The following is a 23,376-nucleotide window of genomic DNA, read 5'->3' on the forward strand; positions in this document are numbered from 1 at the left end:
TGATCCATCGGCCATCGGTTATCGCTTGCGGATGTTCGCCGATGTCTGAGCCACGCTCGCGACTCGTTGCGACTTCTGTAAAAGGTTTGGGGAGCGCTCTGGGGTCTCCCACCGAGATAGGAAGGGCAGTGTGAAGCTGCGCGATGGGGGAGTTAGCACAAAGGTGGGCTATCCGTCTGGAGGTCGCGCTGTGTTCCTTGGCTGACCATACTCTCACTCCGGTGTTGTTAACCTGCACCTCCGTTATTGCACTCGCAAATTGGGCCACACTTTGAATCTGGCAGGACGGACTGCCATATAGAGGCGTGCTTTGCCCAAGGAAGCACGGTCGCGTGGAGCCTTATCAACGCCGAGGTAGACGCGCTTATGACGCTCCGCGTGATCTCAGCTGAAACGAAAAGCAGATGAGAGCATCACTAGACACGGTTCAAGCATCTCTAGAGCGGTGCTGCTGGGTCCAAAATTGACATACTCTTCAGCACAACAGTAGTGCGTCGATCATCGATTACGCCTCAGCTCCTCCAATTACCCTCGACTCCTCCAAACCCCGCGACTTCACGGTCTCACTCAAGTCCCCATATCCCTCTCGAGTCCTCAAACCTCTCTTGAGAGTCAAGTCCGCCCCAACTCCTCCTGCTGTCCGCCGGCCGCGGCCATCAGGCGGGCAAAGTCAAACTGGTCAGCGGGCGCGAAGCTCATGTTCTCGACACTGTATCCACTGAGCAGGTCGCTGACCCACACAGGCGACGGGCCGGAACTCTGTGCGCTCTGAGAGCGCGCGATGCTCTCGCGCAGACTCGTCTCAGTCGCCGGCGCGACGTTGCGCGGGTCGCCGCGCACGTCCGTCTTAAAGCGCCGCAGCAACCCTTGGTCCGGCAAGCTGATGAATGTCTTCTTGGAGCGTGCGGGCGCGGCAATTCCCGAACCTACGGTCAACAGAGTCGAGGTTGCACTCACGTTTCTCAAGGAGGGCAGCAACGTAGCCCGCCCCAGCCCAATAGCTCTCGATGCGAGAGATGGCGCGCAGGAGCGCCATGAAGTTCTGCTTGGCCATGCTGACGAGGAAGAGGTCGCTGGCATGCGACGCGCCGCCGACGCTTCCGCTGCGCTCGCCCGCCTCAGGCTCCGTGGGGGTCGGCGTGCGCGTGCGCGCCTGTGCCTGCGCCGCGTGCATTTCGTGGATAAGCGCCATGGCCGCCACGTAGATTGGCTGCACGACGATGGGGGTGGCGGTATAGCTGCTGTGGCTGACGAGGTCGGCGAAGACCATGCACTCGCCGATCTGGCGCGAGCTCGCGATAGCGAGCTTGACGTTGCGCGGCATGCTGCGGTTCAGCGGCGTCTCCTCGCCACTCGGTGACTTGAGCAGGTCGGGGTGGTACACAAGAGCGAGAACGGCGTTGGCCCACAGGTGCAGCGCAAGGAACGTGCCCCCGTGGCATCGCGCGTGCTGGTACTTGAAGTTCTCGGCCGACCAGCGCATTTGGGTCGGTAGGGATGCGTAGAATTTCACAAGGTGGGCCTGCAGTTCCGCGAGCTGCTGGGCTAGCGGCTCGTCCGTCGCCACGAGGGTGCGCGCACGCCCTCGTCGCCCGTTCAGCACGTTGCTGATGCGACCGCAGATGATCATTAATCGCGTGAGGTAGACGAAGGGGACAGGCTGGACGGGCTCGGAGGCGAACCGGGCCGTGTTCCGCGCTGGATCCGGGAAGAAGTCTGCGTCTTCGGGCAGTGGGATCTCGATGATATCCTCGGGGATGCTGGCGGGCCGGCCAGTGGCAAACGCTACTACTCGGTCGGTGACAAACAGCGTCCAGAACAGCAGTCGTGTGCGTACAAGATGCGCCTGGTCTTCGTACATCTCCGAGTTTTCGTGCACGCCCAAGTCAATGGCCATGCGTATAGCCATGCCCGAGTACTGCCACAGCCCCGAGTCCGAGTTCTGCCCGTAGCTCGCCCATGCGAGCATGAGCAGGCCGGTCGCGACGTCATACGCTGGCAGGTGAAGGAGGGGAATGACGAGCTCCTGCGCCTTGGCTACGAAGGGTGCGCAAGCGGCGACGCCGTCGGCTTCTCCCTCGCCGCCGAAGCGGGCGCCGAGCGCCAGCACACAGTTGGCGAGAAACGCGCTCATCGTCCCGCTCGCATACCGCTCCTCCATCCGCCGCCGCGACAGCGAGGGGAAATGCTGGCTCATGTGCTTGAGAAACTTTTCGAAGATCGGATCCCACACGTGCTTGTGCGGCATGCCGCTGGCATCGAACAGGTCTGCCGGCGCCGGCGGGGGACGCATACTTCCCTTCGCCGATATGGCGGCCGCTTCGGGCTCGGGCGGGCGCAATGCGTCCCCGTCGCGCCGGTGCAGTTTGAGACTGATGCGGTTGATGCCCGGATTGAGCGCCGTCGTCCCGCTAAAGCGGTAGTAGAAGAGCTCGACTTCGTCATCCTCCAAGTCGCCGGAGATGTAGGCTGTACCGTCGAGGGCCTGGAACAAGCGCGTGTCCGTGCCCGGACTATTGTCGTTGAGAAAACCCTCGAGCGGGCCCAGGGAGGAGAGGTCAGATATCTGCGCCGCTGGCAACCCCGGGATCGACTGCTCGAATGTGTCAAACGAGAAACCCTCTGGAAGGAAGTTGGAAGGCCACACGAAGTTGCTATTGCCCGCCCAGGACTCGAGATACTCCATCTGAGGTTGCCCACTCCCGCTACCAGAGGAGGGCACGGATGTTGGCTGGTGTGCCTGCCGGCCGTTCGCATCGCCAGGGCTGATTCCATAGTGCGTCATGCCTGGGGCCGCGGGGACGGGCACGGCCGCGGCGGCTTCGACGCGCCGCGCTTCCTCCATCTCACGCCGTGTGCGCTTGCGCCGTCGCCCTGCTGGCCATTCGCACGTCGCGCTCGCCTTCGCGCACGCCGTACACACCGGCTTGGTGCCGCTACACCGGATACGTTTCGCGCGGCAGTAGAAGCACGCAAGCTGGACGCGGGGAGCGTTCTCGTCCGCCCTGTCTCTCGTCAGCCACATGTCGAGCCAAGATCGACGCGCGCAATTCGGACTGTTGCGGGTGGGTTGAACCCGCATCCATGCCGTGTGCGGCGATACAGCGTGTTCTGGTGGCTTGGAGCTAGGATGGCACATAAGTACCCTAAGTCGACTCACCGCTGCGCAGATGCGCCATCATGCGCCTCAGATGATGGGCCCGCATGCGCCTCGTGCTGGTTCGACATGCCGGCCGGGCCGTGCGGTCCGGCAACTAGATTTCTTGATCGCTTGCTTATGCGATGCGCGAATGAGGTCAAGCAAAGCTGTTGATGAAATTGTGCCAGAGTGTGAGGTGTAGTATCTGTGTCAAGGTCGACGTCGATGGTGAGAAATGAGGTGGTGAGGCGCGACGACGTGAAGAGCATGTGCTCGTTGGCTCACGGCCGCATGGTCGAGAGGTCAGGCGGACATGCGGCTGAGATGACGGGTCAGTCTCAAGAGCTCCGGGGCCATATTCTGTACATCCGCCCAGGGCTTTGCTTGATTGCCGACTCCGCATTCCATATTCCAGGCCACCACTACGACGTCAGCCACGGTCGGGACCTTCCATCCCGCACATACAGCCTCGGTTCCGGCGTCGCTGCCGCGCATCCATGACGGTCCAAAAGAACCGTGGTCACTAGGTTACATATTAACAGTCGCCGAGCAGGCGCATGCTCATGCGAGGTATTGGTCCCAGAGAGTGCGCTGATTGTCGGTGCCATCCCAGATGAAGTTCACCGTCCGCATTTCGTCGAAGCCTTCCTTAGGCGCGGGAATTTCAAAAGCGCTCTTGTACGAGGCGAAAGCGGACTCGGGCAGAATCTCGCGCTTAGGCTCATTACGGGGGGCATAGAATGCACGGTACCGGTTGTTGTGCCGGGCCAAGTCGAGGGAACAGGCGAAGTGGAAAACACGGATAGGCGCATTGACCTCTCGAGCGAGGTCGATGTAGAGCTTCCGTGTGGCGGCGTCACGGTTGGTGTTGTCAACAACGACGGGGCGATTTGCAAGAAGGTGCTCGCGGGCGACACGGATGCACTTATCCTTCGACTTGAGAGTGTCTTGGTTGACGTGCTCGTAACCAGAGAAATAGCGACGGTAAAACGAGGTCTTGCCAGATGCACTGCCTGTCAGAGTAGGACAACAAGGTCACTTACGGTGGTCCGACGAAGAGGACCAACTCCTTCGTACTTCGGGTAATGGGTGTGTTTGACGGCACGACCAGAGGCACTAAGTGAGCAGGGAGTAAGGCTCCGGTTCCTACGTCTGTCAAGATCTTCGATAGATCGTGGTCGAAACGATATGGGAGGATTTGGGTAAGCAGGAGGCCTGCCGAGAAAGTGCTCCTGAACGTCAGCCAGCTCCCCTGGCCAGCACATTTACCTCAGGAGTTACAAACTTGATGCCGGCGTTCAGCGCCATTGTGTAGTCTGTGTTGCTGTGATCTCCCTTCCTCCCAGCTGCATCCCCCACATATACCGCGGTACTCCAGTCTGATGTTAGAAAGTGCCCAAGGGCAAATATCCGAGAACCCACCAACGTTCCACCCCTTGTCCTCGTACAACCGTCGTAGGTAGTCGATCATGCCCGTCCGGGGCTTGCGGTAGACGTCTTTCTCCAAAGCTGCTAGGACCCGTAATGGGACATTGGATAGCTGCTGAGTCAGCCTCACCGTCGTAGCCATCTTGATTTCCGTCTTCCGCGAGAGTTGAGCTACTCACTTTCGCCGCGATCTGTGGCAGCTTGCCCCGCCACTCTCTTCGGACCTTGGGCCCCCTAAATGCCTGGTTGCTTAAGATGACCACATGCTTCCCGTCCTTGTGATCCTGCTTCAGGCGCTTGGGCACAGAATCGTCCCACCACTTCCAGTCATCGCTTCCTTTAGGGAATGTATTTCCGGAGCGCGTAGTGATGAGTGTTCCGTCCAAGTCGTACAGAACAATCTCGACCGGCGTGGATGGTGGGTTGCCTTTGAGGGGGTCAAGATGGTAGAAATGAACGAGGGAAGGTATAGAGTCGTCGAAAGAGCCCGGCGTAAGGTTGTTGGTGAAGAAGGAGTGGACTGAATCAGCCAGAATCAGAGGACGAAAGGCTCACCCTTCTTCGCTGGTGGCTCTGTTGCAGACTCTTTCGACTTGCGCTTACTCATGATGATGTTGGGGCAAGAGAGAAATCTCGTGGGGAGCGGAGAGAGACGAGATGGTGACCAAATCACCATAGTCATGTTGACGCGGAACCGACGCGTCGGGTGCCAGGGTGAGTCAGCCGGAAGGCCGGAAATACCGGCATGTATATCCACCAGATCTCAAAGTGAAAGTGGAGGCGGCAATGGCAGGGCGGAATCAAAGTCCACGTGTCAATTCCAACCTATCGCGTTATCGGTTTGATCGAATACAAATGGGAATGGCGCATTGTCAGAGTCGCGCAGAGCGGGTGGAGGCGGCTCGGACAAGCGGGCAAGAGAACAACCGCAGCAGCTCCCTCATCTCTCTCCCTCCCACCGCATCTACCATCATGTCCACCATCGCAAACGGGTCCAGCAAGGACTACTCTCCGGAGACCTTCAAGCATCTGCTCAAGAAGCTCGTGCAGACTCCCACAGAGTTCACAGCCGAAGACTGTGGGGAAGCCTTTGAGCATCTCGCCCGCGACCGCGCCGCCCCGGCGCAGGCCGGCGCCTTCCTCACGGCCCTAACTCTGTCCGGCCTTGACACCAGCGCCTCCGTCGTCGCGGCATGCGCCGACGTCATGCGCCGTCACGCCGTTCCCGTCAACAACGTCAAGGCGGAGCCCGAGAAGCCCCTGGCCGGACATGGCATGTGGGACTACGGCTACTCGGACCCCGAAGGTGACGGGTACGCTGGCCTGGTCGACATTGTTGGCACAGGTGGCGATGGCTGGGACACGTACAACGTCTCGACTACTGCTGCTGTGGTTGTGGCAGGCACAGGTCTGCGTGTAGCCAAGGTGAGTGGAGCGATCGGATTCCTGCCTCCGCTCCTGCAGACGTGAGGCAACGGCAATTTGGATGTCGACGTCTGGTCGTCCCAGATCTACATACGCTGTGCATCACAATCCTACTCGATCATGTGGCGCCCGTGGACACACTCGGCCTCCCCTTGCATGCCCCATTCCTCCGCTGACATCGCAGCACGGCTCACGTGCGGCTACCTCGACCTCTGGTTCGGCTGACCTCCTCATCGCGCTTGACTGCAGGCTGTCGTTCCCCGTCGAGGCTCTCAAGGACTTCCTTCCCGCTTCCCCTTTCCTCTTCCTCTTCGCGCCTCACTACCACCCCTCGCTGGCGCACATCGCGCCCATCCGTCGCCAGCTCAACTTCCGCACCGTCTTCAATGTGCTTGGCCCGTTGATCAACCCCGCGCGCCCGCAGCGTATGGTTCTCGGTGTGGCCAAGTATGAGCTGGGTGACACGTTCGCTGAGGTGCTGCGCCTGCTCGGCGTCGAGCGGGCACTTGTAGTCTGCGGCAAGGAGGGGCTGGACGAGGTTTCGATTGCCGGGCCAACCTGGGTGAGTAACTGCAGGCGGAAACTGTGGAAGCATAAACTAACAATCAGATTTGGCGCCTCGAAAATGGCAAGATTCACCGCGGCGAGATCGACCCCGTGCAGGACTTTGGTCTCCCGTACCACCCCCTCTCGTCGGTCAAGGGCAGCACGCCGGAGGACAACGCGCTCACCTTCAACGCCATCCTGGACGGCACTGCACCACCTCCGCACCTAGCCAACCCCGCAGGCCCTGAAGCACCCTCGATGGAGGCGATCAAGGACTACATCCTGATCAACGCGGCCGTACTTCTGCACATCTCGGGTCGCGCTAAGACGTGGCGCGATGGTGTTGCTCTCGCACGCGAAAGCATTGAGAGCGGCGGTGCGCGCGCGGCTTTCGATGGCTTCCGCAATGCGAGCAAGCGCGCCATGGGCGAGGAGGGTCTCGATCTCCCTGCGGCGCCGGAGGACGACGGTGGTGTGGCTGCGCGCAATGGTTTCGTCAAGGCGTGGCTTCAGCGCCGCCGGAGTGGTCACTCGACGCCTGTCGATGGCGACAGTCCGGACCTGCGCGCTCTGCGGGCATCGCTTCCGAAGCTCGAGGAAGCATCCTCGCACCTCGAGTAAGAGGGGTGAGGGTGACTGGCGAGCCGTCGTCAAAAGGTCGGCTTTGCCGTACCGTAGTAGGCAAGAACTTGGTTCTTGAGTATGTAAGCAGTCTGGAGCAGACGACAGGCGGTTCGCGTGTGGCTTCTGTATCGTAATCACGCCTGTGACGCAACAACCTGACATGAGGGGCTGAAGTCGGCGTCTTGGCGAACTGTGAGCGGAATTTCCGCGCCGCCCAAGCGACTGGCGCCGAATGCCGGACCGGACAGTCTCGACGCCAGCATTCCTCGCCCCCATCCCGTTTCGACGCCGCCGCTCTGCATTCTCCGGTGACCTCGCATACGCACTCTTGCCGGTGGCGCGCTGCGGAAGCCTCGTGACGGCCATGATCCAAGCCCGTACGCGCACACGCCCTGCCCACCAGCTTCTCACGATCTCTGGGCCTCTTGAACCCTTCTCCTCGTCTCTGCTTCATCCTCCCCTCGCTCTCAAACACGCCTGTGCACTCACTCGCACTGATCAACTTGGCTCCCCCCAGCGTCAGCGATGCGTCCGGTTCCGAGGATCCTACATTGTCCCAGCAACGACAAATAACGACAGCGACGATCGCGCTACCGCGAACGCGAGCAAGCATATAGCGATCACCACAGCATCCACGGCCTTCTGTGCGCGCCAGCTCTGCTCATACTGGGCGATATCGTGCTTGACGACTTGCGCCACCCCCCGCTCGACGCCCCAGGACGACGCCCTCACCGCGACGCGCGCACTCCTCTCCAGACGCGACGGCGCGTCTCCAAACTCAACCCCTCAACACCAACGCTATGCACGCGCTTTCCCGGCACCGGCGGATGTTCTCACACCCCGGGCCGCCGCCGCCGCCGCCAGAGCCTGTGGTGCTGGACAACACGAACCGGATCTTGATCTCGGTGCGGAGCCAATATAAGCTCCGCCTGCGACCCGACGACCACCTTTTCGCGGCGGTCTCGCAGCTGCTGAATGGCGAGTTGGTGCGCCGACGAGGTGAGTGCTGCGGCGACGTGGAGAGCATCCGCAAGTCGAAGGCAGAGTGGCGTGGGGCCCAGATCCTCCCTCGCCCGCCACCTACGCATGCAATCTCCCCCGCAATCCGTTGCTGACCCTAGCTATCCGCCGTGGCGATAACGCCGTCTCGGTATGGGACGACAAGATTGTTATCACCACCCCGGTGCGCATGGACGCCGATTTCATGCTCTGGGCGGTGGGCGAGACGGAGGCAACGTACCGCGAGGGATGGAGGGTGACGGGCATCGCCCGGGACCCAAGCAATGGGAGTTTGCTGTAGCGCCAGCATGTCGGCGCAGAGATGTTTCTTTGTCGTGGTCAGGTCTGTTGAGTCTATATTGTCTGCATGTTGTGCGAATGTCTTGACGCCGTGGGTCGACGGAGTGCAAACAACGGCATGTCGGCCGGGAGGCATGAGCCGGGTTGGTTCTGCAGATCTGCGGAGCAACGCACTCTGCGTGAATGCTGGCATCCTCCTTCCCCGTGGGCCGCGAATGGCCCTTCAGTCAAACCCTGCCGAGGCTTGAGGCGAGCGTATGAGGCAAACTGGGTGGGCTGCTGGCTCCCCGCTTCCGCCTCTGCCCATGTGGTGCAGCACGAGGACGGCACGCTGGGCGCTGGACAAATTGGAGTTTGGCGCCGCCACTGGTGCACCCGAACAAAGGGTGGACGGCATGTCAGATGATCGCCTCAGCTCCCCCGCCTGCACCCCATGCCATCATTTGATCATTTGGGCTGCTTGGCAGCAGAGTTGGGCATTTGGGCATGGGCTACTGAGCAGCTGGGCAGCTGGGCAGCTGGGCAACGACAATTCCAGCACAATCTCTAGAAGCGGTAACGCCCGTTGCCACCGGCCAAGCTCCTGCCGAAGCATCATCCGGGACGTAATGGGCAGCATGCGGCCTTTGTGGCCCTCGCTTCAGATCTTGCGATATGAAAGGCGTTGTTTGCGAGATAGTGATCGACATCCCCCATCTCATTGCATCACTCACACTCACTTCCTACTCACTATGGCGCCGCACGTTCACGACCGCATCCACTGGGTGATCATCCCCATCAACACGACCGTCGAGGACGGCAAGCGGTGGGACTCGCTCGCCCTCGCCATCTGCAATCGCCTCTGGCACCTCGGCTGTGCGTCTTGATTTCTGGGTCTTATCTCACCCACCCCGGCCGCCTCCGAGACGCCGATTGCTGACCTCAGACGCGCCCAAGGGCGAGATCACCGTCACGCACGCGAACAACGAGGTCGTCATCCCCACGCACCACCGCTTGAACGACGATGTCGTCCAGTACTGCGTGATGCGCGCGTCCGAGGTGTACGACCCGTACACGGTCGGCCCAGCCCGCCGCGAGGAGAGCGACTTCTCCTCGCCCCGCGCGCAGAAACTCTCGCTCGAGCAGACCACGTCCCCCGTCGTCCCCATCCTCACCACGAGCGGCAACACGCGTCCGGCGCCCTCGACGGCCGTCCCGGAGGGCAAGCACCTCCACAACAAGCTGTACTGGGTTATCATCCCCGTCGACAGCTCCGGCTGCAACACGCACAAGCTGCAGGACGGCAAGCAGTGGGACTCGCTCGCCGTCGCCATCAGCAACCAGCTCTGGCACCTTGGCTGTGAGTTTGTGGATGGTGATCAGGCCATGGCTGACGGCAGACGCACCCAAGGGCGAAGTGCTCGTGACGCACGCCAACAACGAGATCGTCATCCCCTCCGTCCACCCCATTCCGGAGGACGTCGTCAAGTACGCCCTGCAGCGCGCAGGCGAGATGTACGACCCGCACAAGGTCGGCCCGGCGCGCCGCGAGGAGGTCGACTTCAGCCACGAGGACGTGCCCCAGACCGGTGCGCCCGCCGCGTCTTCGGGTCCTACGGTGATGTAGGAGGGGCGCATGTCGCTGCGCAGGAATTATTGGGTTAATGGAGGATAGGACGGACCAGTTACCAAACGTAATGATGCACCAGTGAGCGGAAATTCGGCGGTCGCCACCCGGCCGTGTGCCCTCGTTGCCGTCATCTGACTATGAGTCATGAGCATTGACCACGGCAAGGAGAGTTGGCAAATGGGCGCAGGCGAGGCGTCGCGTGGCGCGCCCATTGTCTGCGGCAAAACTCCGAAGCCGAAGCCGACCGGGCTTTCCGAGTGCCTTGTTTCGTGTGCAGCATGCAGCGCGAGTCTCATGAACAAGACAGCGGCGGCGAGACAGCCATGGCGAGCGTGGGATGTTATTTGGGAGATGAAGAAAGAGAACGGTGACATCCGAGTAGGAGTGGCGCTCAGCTCGGCGCTTTGGTCTTCGGGTCCCGCGTCCAGAACCTCCTGCGGCTCCAGCGCAGACAAGAGGGCCCCCGCGGAACCGCTGCGCCACGGCGCGCCGAGGCAGGGCGGGGGCGAGCACAGGACAATGGCTTCTGCACGTGCCGCCGACGCCCTCCGAGACTGCAGACTGGCCTACGCGTACATCTATATCTAGCGGGTCGTGCGACCAGCACAGATCACCCACATCCATCGCCACAACAACATGTACACCCTCCGCATCCCCGTCAACACCCACACCGGCCTTCCGCTCACGTCGTCCCCGGCGTTCCGCGACTCGGCCTCGCCCACCTTCCGCGATCTCCGAGACTACATCCAGCGGCGGCTGATCGCCGAGAGCAGTGAGTATCACGGTGGTGGCGATGGCCCGAGGCAGGAGCTGCGTTTGATGCCCGGCCCAATCCACCCCCTGCGCCCGTTTGGGCTCCACTTCCCAACGCCCTCGCTAACGCCAGTCATCTCACGCTGGGACCGCGCCGTCCAGCTCTCCGGCACGTGCATCATCATCCGCACGCCCTCCAAGCTCCCCGAACACCTCGTCGAGTGGTGCGTCACAGCCACCCGCGAGATTTACTCGCCCATGTCCGTGGGCACACCCGTGCAGGAAGAGACGAGCGATCTCAGCGCTGCCATGGCTGTCGCTGCCGGCGTCGCGTCAGCTACAGGAGCACCTAGAGCCCAAGCTGCCGTGTCTGTGTAAGCCACTGATCGGCACAACGATGATCACATCATACACGGGCCTCACTCCGGCGCCGCTACACACGCCAGTGGCGCTGCTCCGCAACGCTGTGTCTCATACAGCGCACCACCCTGTACATATACTAATTGTGTAGAGTCTGAATGTACACTGTACGGTTTCTTCTGCTTGGGGCGAAGTCGCCGGTATCGATGACTGGCTGGATGGTACAAGCTTGTTGTTCTATGAATGGTCTAATGTACAGTGTTCTACCGGCGGTCTCGATCGCGGTCGCGATCGCGCCTGTCCCTGTCGTCGTAGCGATCGCGGTCGTCGCGGCGTGACCGTTCGCGATCCCGATCGCGGTCACGATCACGGTCTCGGCGATCGTCCCTATCCCTGTCGCGCTCGCGCTCACGGGCCTTGCGCCGTGCGCGCTCCTCGTCTGTCTCGTACCGCTGGTCGCGCCGGCGGTCTCTGTCGTCGCGGTCGCGTTCGGATCGTCTGCTGCGCTCACGCTCGCGATCACGGTCGTCGTAGCGGCGCTTGCTGTCGCGCCCGTCGTCGTCGTCTCTCCGCCGCTTCTCGCCGGGGCTGGCGCCCCGAGACGCGGTCGCCTCCCCTGAGAGCTCTCTCGCCGTACTCGCCTCCCGACTAGGTCCATTTGACGGAACCAGCAGAGCTGCGGCGTTGAATCCTCGTCCGCCGCGCGTCGCGCGCTCCTCGCGCCGTTTCTTCGGGTCCTTCCGGCTCGGTGGGAGCTCGGACGACAAAGCGGTCGCGCCGATACCCAGCAGCGCCGGCCGCGGCTTGGGGACGTGCATCGGCGTGTCATCCTTTGGATTGTACCCCATCCCACGGAGCATAGCAGCGCCAAACGCCTCGACTGGTACGGCGTCGTAATCGTCGAGCGAGCTCTCTGGGGGAAGGATGTTGAGGTCGCGCTCGAGCGCCTGTTCCTCGCTCATGATGTTGCGGTTGGCGGCGCTTTCAATCACGAGCTCTTCCGCACGCCGCTGCGCATCCGAGACGGGCGCCGCGTCGCCCGCCAGCACGGCGGCGAGCGCTTCTTCCTCCAGCGTGAGCGGCTTGCGCTCCTCTTCCTCCTTGACCTCCTGTTTCGGCACGCGCGGCTTCGCGTCCACAGCCGCCAACGCCGCAGCGTCCGGCTTGCGGTCGTAGTCTGGGTCAATGTCGCCGGCGCGACGCAGCCCGCGCCGCTGCGGCTCCTCGCCGGTCCGTTCGTGCGTCACGACCGGCCCCTCGTCCCGCCGCTCGGGGCGGTATCCCGGCCGGCGGCTTTGTGTCGCGACGGTGCGCCAGTCGCGGTTCGGTAGGGGCGCGATCACCAGCGGCTCGGGGGAGCGGCGGCTGCCGAGCGCTCTCCCGTTCCCGAAGCCCTCGATGCGCTCATCCTCGACCTTGACGGCCTTGGGGCGGCTGCTGGCGGAACCGAAGGCGTCGCCTTCCTCGTCCGAGTCGTCGGCGAACATGCGCTGGCTCGGGGCATTCCACTTCGCCCTCACGCCAGGCGGCTTGACGGCGAGAGACACGGGCCTGCTCATGTCGCCGTAGTTTTGATTGTTGGTGGTTGCAGAGTTGTTGGTTGGTGGCAAAGTCATGCCGCCGGGTGGAGGTTCTTTATACAGCATCCCCGTTAACCCCACCCCTGTGCGTCACCGCCCGTCCAGCCAACACTCGCCATCTTGACGTCCTCGCCGACGGCACATCTCTCACCTCGGCACCATGACGGCCGTCGAAGCAATCCCCCCGCCATTCTTCAGCCCTTACTTGGACGACCAGCTCTCCAAGCTTGCTGCCCGGCAGATCCCATGGGAGGTGGGTCCGCACCGGGAGTCAGACTAACGCAAGGGCTACCAGCGCGCGAAGCTGCTCTCGCAGGAGGAGTGCACGCTTATCCGCTCGCTTGACAAGCTCGTGAGTCTTGTGATTGTTGGTGTGGCGAGCTCCAAGTCGTACTGGAACGCCGATGTCTCTGCGCTACGTTCTCCGGAGGTTACTGAACCCAGCCTGTCTCACAACGCGGCCACAAGATCGCGACCGAGGGCGCACAGTATGCCAAGCTCTACATCGACCTGCTGCGCAAGCTGCAGCGCGTAGACACAGTTCAGGCCGTCCTCGTCTCCATCTCCGTCATGCTCGCGGACATGAGCGCGTACCACTACTTTCACGACCTGCGCAAGGAGAACCCGCTCGACCCGTACCAGCCCATCGTGAAGTGCCTCACCATGGACACGGACGAGGAGTTTGTGCACCTCGAGAGTCTGCGGATACTGGCGCTCCTCATTGCGTGAGGTGTTGAGCGGCATCAGCTGATGGCAGGACTGACCCGAACGACTTCCCAGGCGAGCTCCTCCCCACGCTGCTGACGTCGCTTGCGTCGTTCATCAACGGCCCGCACCTGCAGAGCCGCGACATTGCGACGCAGGTGCTCAATGCTGTGCTTGGCAAGAAGCAGTTCCGCTCCGCCGTGTGGAAGCAGGGCGACTGTATCTCGGGGTGCGCTTGAATCTGGATATAGCTGACCGCAGCCTCGTTAAGTGGCTCAAAGACAACATCTCGCCGCAGCAGCAGTACGGCGCAATCTCGTGTATTTGGCAGCTTTCATTCGAGCAGAATGCCGCGGAAGGGTTGGACAAGAAGTACGACATCGTTGCTCTCTTTACGGAGATTGCAAAGTCGGCCGTCAAGGAGAAGGTTATCCGTGTGATTGTGGCGACATTCCGGGTGAGTTGATAGGGCTGGTTGGGTCCGACAGACGGCTGCAACTGTTGCGCATGCGCTGCCACACTCTTGAGGACTGCTCCGAGGCCATGAATTGCATGAGCCACCTGGGTCCTCCGCGTAATCCCCACGCTAACCGCAGAACCTTCTCACACTTGCACCTGCGCAAAACCTCCCGTCGATGTTCGTCGTCCGCCTGCTCCCCTTCGTCGACTCTCTCACGGAGCGCAAGTGGAGCGACGAGGACGTGGTCGAGGATCTTCAGTTCCTCAAGGAGGAGCTCAAGGAGCGCCTCGAGGGCCTGACGACATTTGACGAGTATGTGTCCGAGCTCGAGTCGGGCCACCTGGTGTGGTCGCCGGCACACGAGTCGGACGACTTCTGGCGCCTCGAGGTCGGCCGTATCCAGACCGAGGCAAATGGCAAGCTCGTGCGCCGCCTCATCGAGCTGCTCAACACGTCGCGCGACCCCGTCGTGCTGGCTGTGGCGTGCAATGACGTCGCCAAGTTCGTCAAGTACGGCGGGGAGAAGAGCAAGCAGCTCATCAACGAGGGTAATGGCAAGACGCGCGTCATGCAGCTCATGACGAGCGACAATCCTGATGTGCGGTACTGGGCCCTCATGGCCGTGCAGCAGATCATGAGCCAGCACTGGTTGAAGTAACAAGTTGTGATAGACAAGGATGTATAGGTAGTTCTGAGAGACAGAGGGGTTCAGCCATTGTAAACGACGGCGAGGGGACTGACGACAGCTGACCAGATCAGCCTTCCTTTCCGGACATTGGGAGGTTTAGCATACGAGTACATCGATTGCAAGAGAGCAAGCGGGAGGCATTGAGGGACTCATGCGCTTGCAATTAACCCAATGGCTACCGAAGCCTCTCATGTCCCAACATGCTTGACTGATTCGTACGCGCCCCGTATTTGCTGAGTGTGCTAGTATGCTCGATGAAGCTCGCCCTCGATGGAGTGAAGGGGTGCACCTGGCCGAAGGGGTCCGAGTAAATGGGTAGGACCGGGTCGCCGTCGTTGTCGGTAAATGCGGCGTCGACGAACTCTTGGGAACGGGGGTCGGTCGAGCAAGGAGGCGAAGTTTCCGACGTTGTCTTTGAGTGGCAGTAGAACAGCATAATAACCATCTGGCATTAGCGTAGGGAAAGTGAGTGCGGCGTGCAATGGCGAGGGCCTCGGCTGCGATCACGATGCATAGCCCAATGGCCAGGTTCTTGGACGCCAGCCCTTCTCGGATGGTGATGTGCAGGTGCGCTGAAGTTGGCGTGGGGGACAGAGAAGGAAGGGTGGTATTGAGGTGAACACTAGGCGACGGCGAGGGGAGGTTGTTGGGGACGGATGCGTTGATGAAGGAGGACGACATGGTGCTCAGTGGGTTGGAGATGGTCGACATCACGACTCGACTGCCCGGGGAGCCAGGGGACGCAGAGAACAGAAAATGGGCGATGGAGAGAGCGATGATGGATAATGAATGGAGGTTTGACGAGAGCAGGAAGGAAGAAAGCAAGCAGAAGAGAGTGGCGGTTGGACACCGGTATCTCCCTGTAGCGCCAGTAATGCACGCTCAAGACTTGCAGCAGCGACAGTACAGCCTTGCCAGCCAAAACCCCCCTCGAGCAGTGTAATCTCTGTGTTGATCGTGCCGAACTAGTTGTATGCTTTCGGCCGCATGTAGAGGTGAAAACGACTACAGAAACATGGCAAGACTTACCACAATGACGGATGTCTTCGCACGCGACCGGTGAAAGATCGAAAGAATCTCATGAGTTCAAGTCATGCGCTGCAAGATTAGGAGGGTCGAGTTTGCCAACTTGGCATGCAAGCTCTTGCTTCCCAGCCACTTGCCGTGGTAGCCGAAGGTAAGAGTTTAATCATCGAGCCATCGGGCCTCCGATCGCGACAGAAGCAAGGACAAGACCTACAGAGCACGGTGGCTTTCCGCAGATCTCTGCAGCTGGCTGTTCTCCCGCCATCTTTCTGTTACCTTGGTTAGCCTACGCACGCCGCTCGGCAAGGCCACAAACATGTCCTACGGGGTCACCTCAATCTTCGCAATGAACATAATTTTCGATAACCACTGTCTATCCCTCTGCTTGGTCGTCCGCTCTCTTCTCGCCTCTACAGGTATGTGATGATACGCTTTCAGACCTGTCCACCTACCAACTCCATGCTCAGCTCTACCACCACCGCGACCGTCAAAAGACGAGTTGAACCAAATACCCCGCCGATGGCGGACTGGCGGTGCCTTGCGTCATCGCCCTGCCCCAGTCCGTGAGTGATGGGGGCGTTTTACGTGTCTATCTGCTCCCGCTACGTTTGGTTCCAAGTCACAATACCAAGTGCCAGACGAATTCGTCCACCATCAACCTCAGGCCCCCCATGTCCAACAACTTGCGCTATGTCGTCGCGCAGGATCAGGAGCGCTTCGATCTCTTCTTGGCAGAGCTCAAGCGCTTCGATATCCACGGCCGGCCCAAGATCGACTTCTACCAACACATGGCCAGGGTTGTGAGTCATGGCGTCTCTCCAACCCCAGCTGACAGCAGGAAGGGATGACGAACCACCACAGCGCAGAACACTTCATGCGCAAGTACCGACCAGTGTTTGATAAGCGTGTGCCGGCTTGGGACGCGCGGACACGGCCACATGCGGGTGAGGAGGTGTCGCCGAAGACTGCGTCCAAGCCCACGCCAGCCAAAAAGGCTGTGCACTTTAAGAGTGCACAGAATGCAGAGCGGAGCGATGCCGAGATCTCAGAATTGAGCGTCGAGGAGAACGAAGGGGGGGACGAGGGGAAGAAGGGGGGACACACTGGCAAGGAGGAGGGTGGAGAGGAGGAAGAGGTGGAGGAATGGGAGGGAATCTTTGGGCTAGATGACGAGGAGGTCACGGAAGACGAAGGTGAAGACGATCCTGACTGGATCGAGCCCGGGCGAGAGACGGCGGCCCCATCTCGACGGCAACGGGATAAGTCGCGGTCAGGTGAACCTTCAAAATCGAGTACCTCGGCGCGTAAGCGCGCAAGCGACGGTCCCACGAACGAGGCCGGTAAGCGGCCGCGTCTGGATCCTGCCGCACGCGAGACGCCGCTTAAGCCAGTGGCCACGAAGGCGGGCGAGACCTCGGGGATCGGGTCCGCCGATGGTTTGGCTAACGGGTCTGCCAGTGGCTCCGGTCAGACTAGGCCGCTGCCTCCGTCTGTGACCCGCCCCGCGAGCCAGCCGAACTTGAGCCCTTCCAAGCGGCCCCAGGACACAGCCAAGCGGCCCAAGGACTCGACCAAGCGGCCCAAGGAGGCAACTAAGCGGCCCAAGGATGCAACCAATGCAACCAAGCGGCCCAAGGACGCAATCAAGCCGCCCAAGGACGCAACCAAGCCGCCCAAGGACGCAACCAAGCCGCCCAAGGACGCAACCAAGCCGCCCAAGGACGCAACCAAGCCGCCCAAGGACGCAACCAAGCCGCCCAAGGACGCAGCCAAGCCGCCCAAGGACGCAACCAAACCGCCCAAAAACACAGCTAGCACGTCGAGTCCGTCGAGCCGCGTCGCACCTCCAAAAGAGGCTCCAACACGCCCTCCTCTCGACTCCTCCTCCTCGACGATCCGCCCCGTCTCCAACTCGGCACCGCAACGGCCAAACGCCGAGGCAGGACCGTCCCGCCCCCGCGTGAACACCTCATCTCTCCGAGATGTTACCAAGTCTGCTCCCTCGCCCCTCCGAGCAGGTGTCTCTACTGGCCCCTCGCCCCTCCGCGTTGGTGCTACAGCTGCAGCTGGCCCCTCGCCCCTCCGAGTTGCTGCGCCCCATGGTTCATCTCTTCGAACCATTTCGCTCTCACAGTCTGACACTTTGCCTCCGCCTCTCTCCGCTGCGCCGCCCAGCGCTTTCCCATCCTCATATGCGGTAGGCCCGCCGCCCTCTGTCGCGCCGGCTCCGCCACTGACCGCATCACCATCCACTGCCACTTCCCCCACCGCGCGGCCTGTCCATGTTCGGCCTTCGACCGCCCCTACTCCTGCTGCGCTGTCCGCTTCTCCTACCACCGCTGAGCCCACAAATGCTCAATCTCTCACGGCTGTGGCAGTCAGCGCTGAGCCTCCAGCGGCTCAGTCCCTAAGTGAGCGACTTCCCGCCTCTCAATCAGCTCGCATCTCTACGCCTGCTGCTACCGCTGCTTCAGTCGATGCCGTTGCCCCAGCTGCCGCCGCCGAGCAGGCGTCCATCATCGCGCAGGCGCCAGCCGTTGCGCCAGCGCCAGCCGTTGCGCCAGCGCCAGCCGTTGCGCCAGCGCCAACTGCTGCGCCTGCGCCAAACGCTGCGCCAGCGCCGAGCGTTGCGCGAGCGTCAACTGTCGCCCTAGCCCCCAGCATCGCGCCGGCGTCAACCGTCGCGTCAACAGTCGCGTCAACCGTCGCACCGGCTTCCGACGTCGCGCCAGCCCCCGGAAGCACGCAGGCTTCAACCCCTACGCCGGTCCGGACCACTGCGCCGGCCTCCGTTGCGCCCACTCCCGCTGCATCAGCGGCCACTCCCGCTGCATCAGCGTCCACGGCCGCCTCAGCGTCCACGGCCGCATCAGCGTCCACCGTCGCATCAACGTCCACCGCCGCAACCGCGTCCACCAATACGTCAGCATCCACCACTGCCCCCACTGCCGAAGGCAAGCGAAAGCGCAAAAGTACACACGAAGTCGATTTCATCGTCATCAAGAACGAGGCCGACGTCCCGCCAGCAGGGTGCAGCCGGCACTGCCTGCGTTGCGCTGAATGGGGATATCTGCGCGTGAAGCACCAGCAGCTCACGCATCTGCTGCATGACCGGGACGACCGGCTGATCGCACAGCAGCAGGTGTACGAGGAAATGCAGAAGGAGATTGCGGCGCTGCAGGCGCAGCTGGCGTTCAAGGACAAGCAGCTTGCCGACAATGTCGTGCAGCTTGCGCGGCTGGACCGCCTCATCGACATGATTGAATGGCCGAATCGGAAGTAGGGGGATGCTTGGGGTTGTAATATCATGATAATGTACAGGATGTCGGGTTGCGCTTATGCCTAATGACGGGGCAGAGGAGTATCGGCTCTGCCAAGGATCGCCACGTAAGGGGAGTTGAACTGCGACGACTCGAGCTTCCCACTTTAGGCTCCATCTCGCGAACCCGCATACAACGATCCATGTTACAAAGTAATGACAGTGGTGCCGTGCACAGCTTAGCAGTGTCTAGCACCGCGGCGATCTCCTTCCGACCTTGTCCTTGTCGTCTTCCTTCTGACTTCTGTCTTCTGCACACTGTCGTATGCCGCTACACACCGTCCCCCTCCTCGTACTTCGGCGGCGCTTTACGCGACACCTTGCGCACAATAGGCGGCGGGGCGACGTGCACGACGTTCATGGGCTTGATGAGGGGCGGGGGCGGGGGCGGGGGCAGGTCGCGCAGCGTGCGCGCGAGGCGTGTGGAGCGGCGGGCGAGGTTGCGCGTGCGGAGCGCGAGGACGGCCTGGGGTCAGAAAGGGAGGGAGGAGGAAGGGGAAAACACGCACGATGACTACGGCTTCGAGAACGCAGATGATGCCGAGGACGATGGCGGCGACGTCCCCGCCGCGGATGCGGGCGCTGTTGGCTGGTGCGGCGGACGCCGTCGCGGTGATCGTCACAACTTGGGCTGTCGTCTTGGAGGAGATGGAGGTGAGCGCGGAGCGGACGGCGGAGGGGGAGGGGGAGGCGATGGAGGCGACGGAGGCGACGGAGGGAACGGAGGGGCGCGAGATGGAGACTGAGGCGGAGGCGGAGGCGGAGAGGACGGGGGCGGACGAGCGGACACTGACGGCCGAAAGGGGCGGGAGGGGGCTGTCGTCCGTCGTCGCGAACGGGAGGTCGGTGAGCTGTGCGCGCACGCCGAGGGCGAGGACGAGGGTGGGGAGGAGGAGCATGGTCAAGGAGTGAGAGAGAATGGAGGATGGAGATGAGGACATGTCGACGCTATCGCGGTGCGAGGCGGTCAGTGCGTAGATTCGATTCACGCCTGTTCGGGCATGCGGGCGTGAGGCGCAATGCGGCAGCGAGATGAGCGAGATGAGCGAGGAGAGAGGGAGGAGCCAAGGCGTCGCCACTGCCACTTGTAGGAATGCTCTGGGCGTTCTGGGGCAGCGGCGGGGCGACTGTTCGGCACCTGCGGAGTAGCTGTCGACTGACTGCGACAGTCTGAGGTCTGGACTAGCATCGCCTCAGAGGCAGTCGAGACGAGATCATGAGCTCATCTTGGCTGCACGTGCAGTGCCTTGCGAGTGATACGACTGCGTCCTGCGCCGTCGAACTGCACCCCGTGAGCCACTGCCCGACGCGGCAACGACGTTTCAAACTCTCGTTCCACACTCTCGTAACCTCTCGTCATGCCCGGCCAGCGTCGCATCATCTGGCCCTGTGCGGCTGAGTCTGCGTGCTGATGCGAGAATTGGCTGCCTAGAGAACGGCGGCGGCGGCGTCCGGCGGTCAAGGGATGGGATCCGGTGGTCGGCGCGGGCTGCTATGATGGCCGCGAAGCTGAGGAGGCTGCGAGGGTGGCTGTGAGGACTGCTACTGCCAAGCTGCGATGGCTGCGGCGAGGGGCATTCCGGCGGGAAGTGCAGGCGTTGTCGACCTGGGGCCTCGTTTCGCTGGTCCTGCCCGCTGACTGACTCTGTGATGCTGTCTTTGTTGACCGCCCCCTGTTGCCCTCCGGACTGGTTCTGGTTCTGGTTCTATCTGTCTTATCTGTCCTGTGCAGGCACTCCAATGCCATCCCGGCCATCGTCTGCGCATTCGTCGTAAGTGAAACCAAATACGGCAATGTCCACAACATTTGTGAAGCAATGCTACGGGCAAAGAGCCCGCGACCCGATGCCAGCGCAGGCCATCCCCCCGCCGCCGCTCAAGCACCCATCGTCACTGATCGAACAATGCTGCATGCATCTAGTCCTCGTCCATGCCCTCTCCTTCTCCCTCTCCCCCTTCCCCTTCCCCTTCCCCTTCCCCTTCCCCTTCCCCTTTCCCACCCTCGGCTTCCCCCTCGTCGCCGTCGGAATCCGAGTCCGAATCCGAATCGTCCATCTCGTAGTTGAGCCCGCCCGCGCCGTTCTCCTTGTTCGCGGCCCACTCCTTGGCAGCCTGAAAGATGGCGAACGCGGCGGGATTCTCCTCCTTCTCGTCGTCGGGGAACACAATGTCCCAGTACTCGTCGTACTCGCCGCTGCCGTCCCCGCGGGGCCGCCACCGGCGGCGCGTCTGCGGCCGCAGCGCAGCGACGGCTTCGCGGTCCGCGTCGTCGCCGTGCTCGCCCTCGAACGCATCCCACGCCTCGAGCAGCAGCGCGCGGTCCTCCTTCTCCCCGCGCGCCCGCAAGTCCTTGTACCCGCGCTCGAAGATGGCGCGGGCGCGCGCCGCGTCGCCCTCTTCTGCGTCGCCCTCTTCGTCGTCGCCGAGCGCACTCGCCTCCATGAGCGCGTACGACACGAAGACCTTGTAGTGCCCCGTGCGCTCGAGCAGGCGCTCGTACAGGTGGCGGGCGCGCTCGCGCTCGCCCTCCTCGATCTCAAAGTCGATGTACGCCTTCCACACGAGCTCGGGCATGTCGAGGTCCTGCTGCACTGCCAGCTCGAAGATGGCGCGCACGCGCTCCAAGTCCTCGAGCAGCGCCTCCATCTGTGTCCACTGAATCCAGGCGGCGGAGAGGGACGGGTCGAAAGACAGGAACTTTTCGTATAGCTTGCGCACGCGGTCGAACTCGCGCAGCCGCATCTCCAGCTCGATGTAGCCCGCGAAGAGCTTGGGCTTGGGACACATGCCAATCGACGCGCCCAACACCTTGCGCGCCGCGTTCACGTCCACCCGCCGGATCTCGAAATAGGCGTAAGCCAGCCACAGCTTGGCGAACGTGAAGACTTTGTGCGGTACGAGCCGGATCGCAGCCTTGTATACGTCACGCGTGCGATCGTAGTCCTCCGTGTCGATCTCTTCGAATGCTGCGTACTGCAGCCACAGGTAGATGTATCGCCGCCAGTACCGCTTCTCGCTTGCGGGCGGGACGTTGGCGACGGCACGCTCGTACACCTCGCGCACGCGCGCCGGGTCAGCGTCCTCCCCGTCCTCCTTCTCGGCGCGGTATGCGTCCTCCTCAAGTCTTGCAAGCGAGAACCATGCGTCGTAGTTTGTCGGGTCGTATGCCAGTTCTTCCTCGTACTGAATTCGTCGCTTGCCCAGCACGGTGAGCTCGACACCAGACCGGTCACCGTGCTGCTTCTCAAACTTGGTATAGGACGAGTACACTGGTGTTAGCTCCTCAGTGCTTGTCACTCACAGTTGGCGGATTTTGAGCGTGGCAGCCGCGCGAGAGCAAACTTGTAAATCACCCGCGCGCGCTCAAACTCCTTCAACCGTGTTTCCATGCGTGCAAACGCAGCAAACACCTGCTGCGCCTTTTCGATCTGCTCTTCCTCGTCGCCGAAAAACTCGAGTGCTGTCTGGAACACCTCTCGCGCCTTGTCGGGCTTGCCGCGCTCCTCCTCAAACTTGGCCCAGAGGCACCAGTTCTTCGGGGTGGGCCGTGTGCCGATCCAACGCTCGTAAATGTCGCTGGCGCGGTCGAGCTCATTATACCGCTCCTCAAGCTTGATGTAGCTGAGCCAGGCCTTGTCCTGTGGCTCCCACTGGAGCCATCGCTCAAACACCTGCCGTGCGCCGGCAATGTTGAGGAGCAGCTCTTCGAGATACACGTACTTGTACCACAGCGCGTCAACGCGGGGCAGGAGCGTGACGGCGCGATCGAAGAGGTTGCGCGCATGGTTGATGTTGCGCGCGCGCAACTCCATGTCGCAGTACTTTGTCCATAGCTCGGTATGGCGCGGGTCGATGTCCAGCGCACGCTCAAACACGGAGCGCGCGCGCTCAAACTCGTTCTGCGACGCCTCCCACGTCGCGTACCGGATCCACGCGGGGATCACGTCCGGCGAGTACCGGATGCGCGCCTCGAACTCTGTCCGCTTGCGGGCCTGGTACTCGTGCAGCTCTTCGAGGTCTTGGATACGCTGCTTGGGCGCCTGTACCGGCTGCTCTTGCCTGTCGTGCGCTTCGCGCAGCAGCTGCTCCGCGGTGATTTGCACGGCGGCGGGCGCGCGGTTCTTCACCCGCGGCTCGCGGTGGCGCGGATCGCGGTCGCGTCCGGACATGGCGGCGGTGGGGAGTGGGGAGAGGAGGGGGGAGAGGGAGGAAGGCGTTGGTTGTGCGTTGGCGACGTCAGTTGTTGGTGAATTCCAGTTGGGTGGCGAGTGGATGGTCACGTGGCGGAAATAGCCGGTGGTGAGTGGTGTGGCAGTCATCAATGGGAGTAATGCATTCCGCGTTTCGGGCGCGTCGAATGCCATCGGCAGCGTTGCGGCATCGAGGGTGCGCTGGGGGCGTCTGCATATTTGACG

At 62.0% G+C, this 23,376-nt stretch overlaps 9 protein-coding genes across 9 annotated transcripts; 4 read left to right on the forward strand and 5 right to left on the reverse strand.

Moving 5' to 3' along the window:
- Positions 1-612: 612 nt before the first annotated feature.
- On the reverse strand, positions 613-3,228 carry COLE_04822 (uncharacterized protein; the record flags this gene model as incomplete). The annotated part of the gene is made up of 3 exons (XM_018422425.2): positions 613-926; positions 958-3,005; positions 3,161-3,228. The coding sequence occupies 3 exons, from the start codon at positions 3,226-3,228 to the stop codon at positions 613-615; spliced, it is 2,430 nt and encodes an 809-aa protein (XP_018280870.1).
- Positions 3,229-4,155: 927 nt separating this feature from the next.
- On the reverse strand, positions 4,156-5,174 carry COLE_04823 (uncharacterized protein; the record flags this gene model as incomplete). Its single annotated transcript, XM_018420259.1, has 5 exons — positions 4,156-4,371; positions 4,409-4,518; positions 4,562-4,682; positions 4,747-5,087; positions 5,123-5,174. 5 exons carry the CDS (start codon positions 5,172-5,174, stop codon positions 4,156-4,158), a joined length of 840 nt encoding a protein of 279 aa, XP_018280868.1.
- Positions 5,175-5,539: 365 nt separating this feature from the next.
- COLE_04824 (uncharacterized protein) lies at positions 5,540-7,321 on the forward strand (the record flags this gene model as incomplete). Its single annotated transcript, XM_018424944.1, has 4 exons — positions 5,540-5,992; positions 6,177-6,554; positions 6,602-7,078; positions 7,268-7,321. The coding sequence occupies 4 exons, from the start codon at positions 5,540-5,542 to the stop codon at positions 7,319-7,321; spliced, it is 1,362 nt and encodes a 453-aa protein (XP_018280867.1).
- Positions 7,322-9,192: 1,871 nt separating this feature from the next.
- On the forward strand, positions 9,193-10,105 carry COLE_04825 (uncharacterized protein; the record flags this gene model as incomplete). The annotated part of the gene is made up of 3 exons (XM_018422424.2): positions 9,193-9,316; positions 9,387-9,800; positions 9,834-10,105. The coding sequence occupies 3 exons, from the start codon at positions 9,193-9,195 to the stop codon at positions 10,103-10,105; spliced, it is 810 nt and encodes a 269-aa protein (XP_018280866.2).
- A 1,341-nt stretch (positions 10,106-11,446) lies between these two features.
- COLE_04826 (uncharacterized protein) lies at positions 11,447-12,742 on the reverse strand (the record flags this gene model as incomplete). The annotated part of the gene is made up of 1 exon (XM_018422423.2): positions 11,447-12,742. One exon carries the CDS (start codon positions 12,740-12,742, stop codon positions 11,447-11,449), a length of 1,296 nt encoding a protein of 431 aa, XP_018280865.1.
- Positions 12,743-12,923: 181 nt separating this feature from the next.
- COLE_04827 (uncharacterized protein) lies at positions 12,924-14,586 on the forward strand (the record flags this gene model as incomplete). Its single annotated transcript, XM_018426472.2, has 6 exons — positions 12,924-13,016; positions 13,050-13,115; positions 13,208-13,488; positions 13,521-13,697; positions 13,730-13,925; positions 14,065-14,586. The coding sequence occupies 6 exons, from the start codon at positions 12,924-12,926 to the stop codon at positions 14,584-14,586; spliced, it is 1,335 nt and encodes a 444-aa protein (XP_018280864.1).
- A 1,727-nt stretch (positions 14,587-16,313) lies between these two features.
- On the forward strand, positions 16,314-18,925 carry COLE_04828 (uncharacterized protein; the record flags this gene model as incomplete). Its single annotated transcript, XM_018426471.2, has 3 exons — positions 16,314-16,442; positions 16,481-17,134; positions 17,333-18,925. 3 exons carry the CDS (start codon positions 16,314-16,316, stop codon positions 18,923-18,925), a joined length of 2,376 nt encoding a protein of 791 aa, XP_018280863.1.
- Positions 18,926-19,232: 307 nt separating this feature from the next.
- Positions 19,233-19,902, reverse strand: COLE_04829 (uncharacterized protein; the record flags this gene model as incomplete). The annotated part of the gene is made up of 2 exons (XM_018426470.2): positions 19,233-19,427; positions 19,471-19,902. The coding sequence occupies 2 exons, from the start codon at positions 19,900-19,902 to the stop codon at positions 19,233-19,235; spliced, it is 627 nt and encodes a 208-aa protein (XP_018280862.1).
- Positions 19,903-20,878: 976 nt separating this feature from the next.
- COLE_04830 (uncharacterized protein) lies at positions 20,879-23,130 on the reverse strand (the record flags this gene model as incomplete). Its single annotated transcript, XM_018425731.2, has 2 exons — positions 20,879-22,230; positions 22,263-23,130. 2 exons carry the CDS (start codon positions 23,128-23,130, stop codon positions 20,879-20,881), a joined length of 2,220 nt encoding a protein of 739 aa, XP_018280861.1.
- Positions 23,131-23,376: the final 246 nt, after the last annotated feature.

This window comes from Cutaneotrichosporon oleaginosum, assembly GCF_008065305.1.
Source record: "Cutaneotrichosporon oleaginosum strain ATCC 20508 chromosome Unknown ATCC20508_contig04, whole genome shotgun sequence".
NCBI classification, from domain to species: Eukaryota; Fungi; Basidiomycota; class Tremellomycetes; order Trichosporonales; family Trichosporonaceae; genus Cutaneotrichosporon; species Cutaneotrichosporon oleaginosum.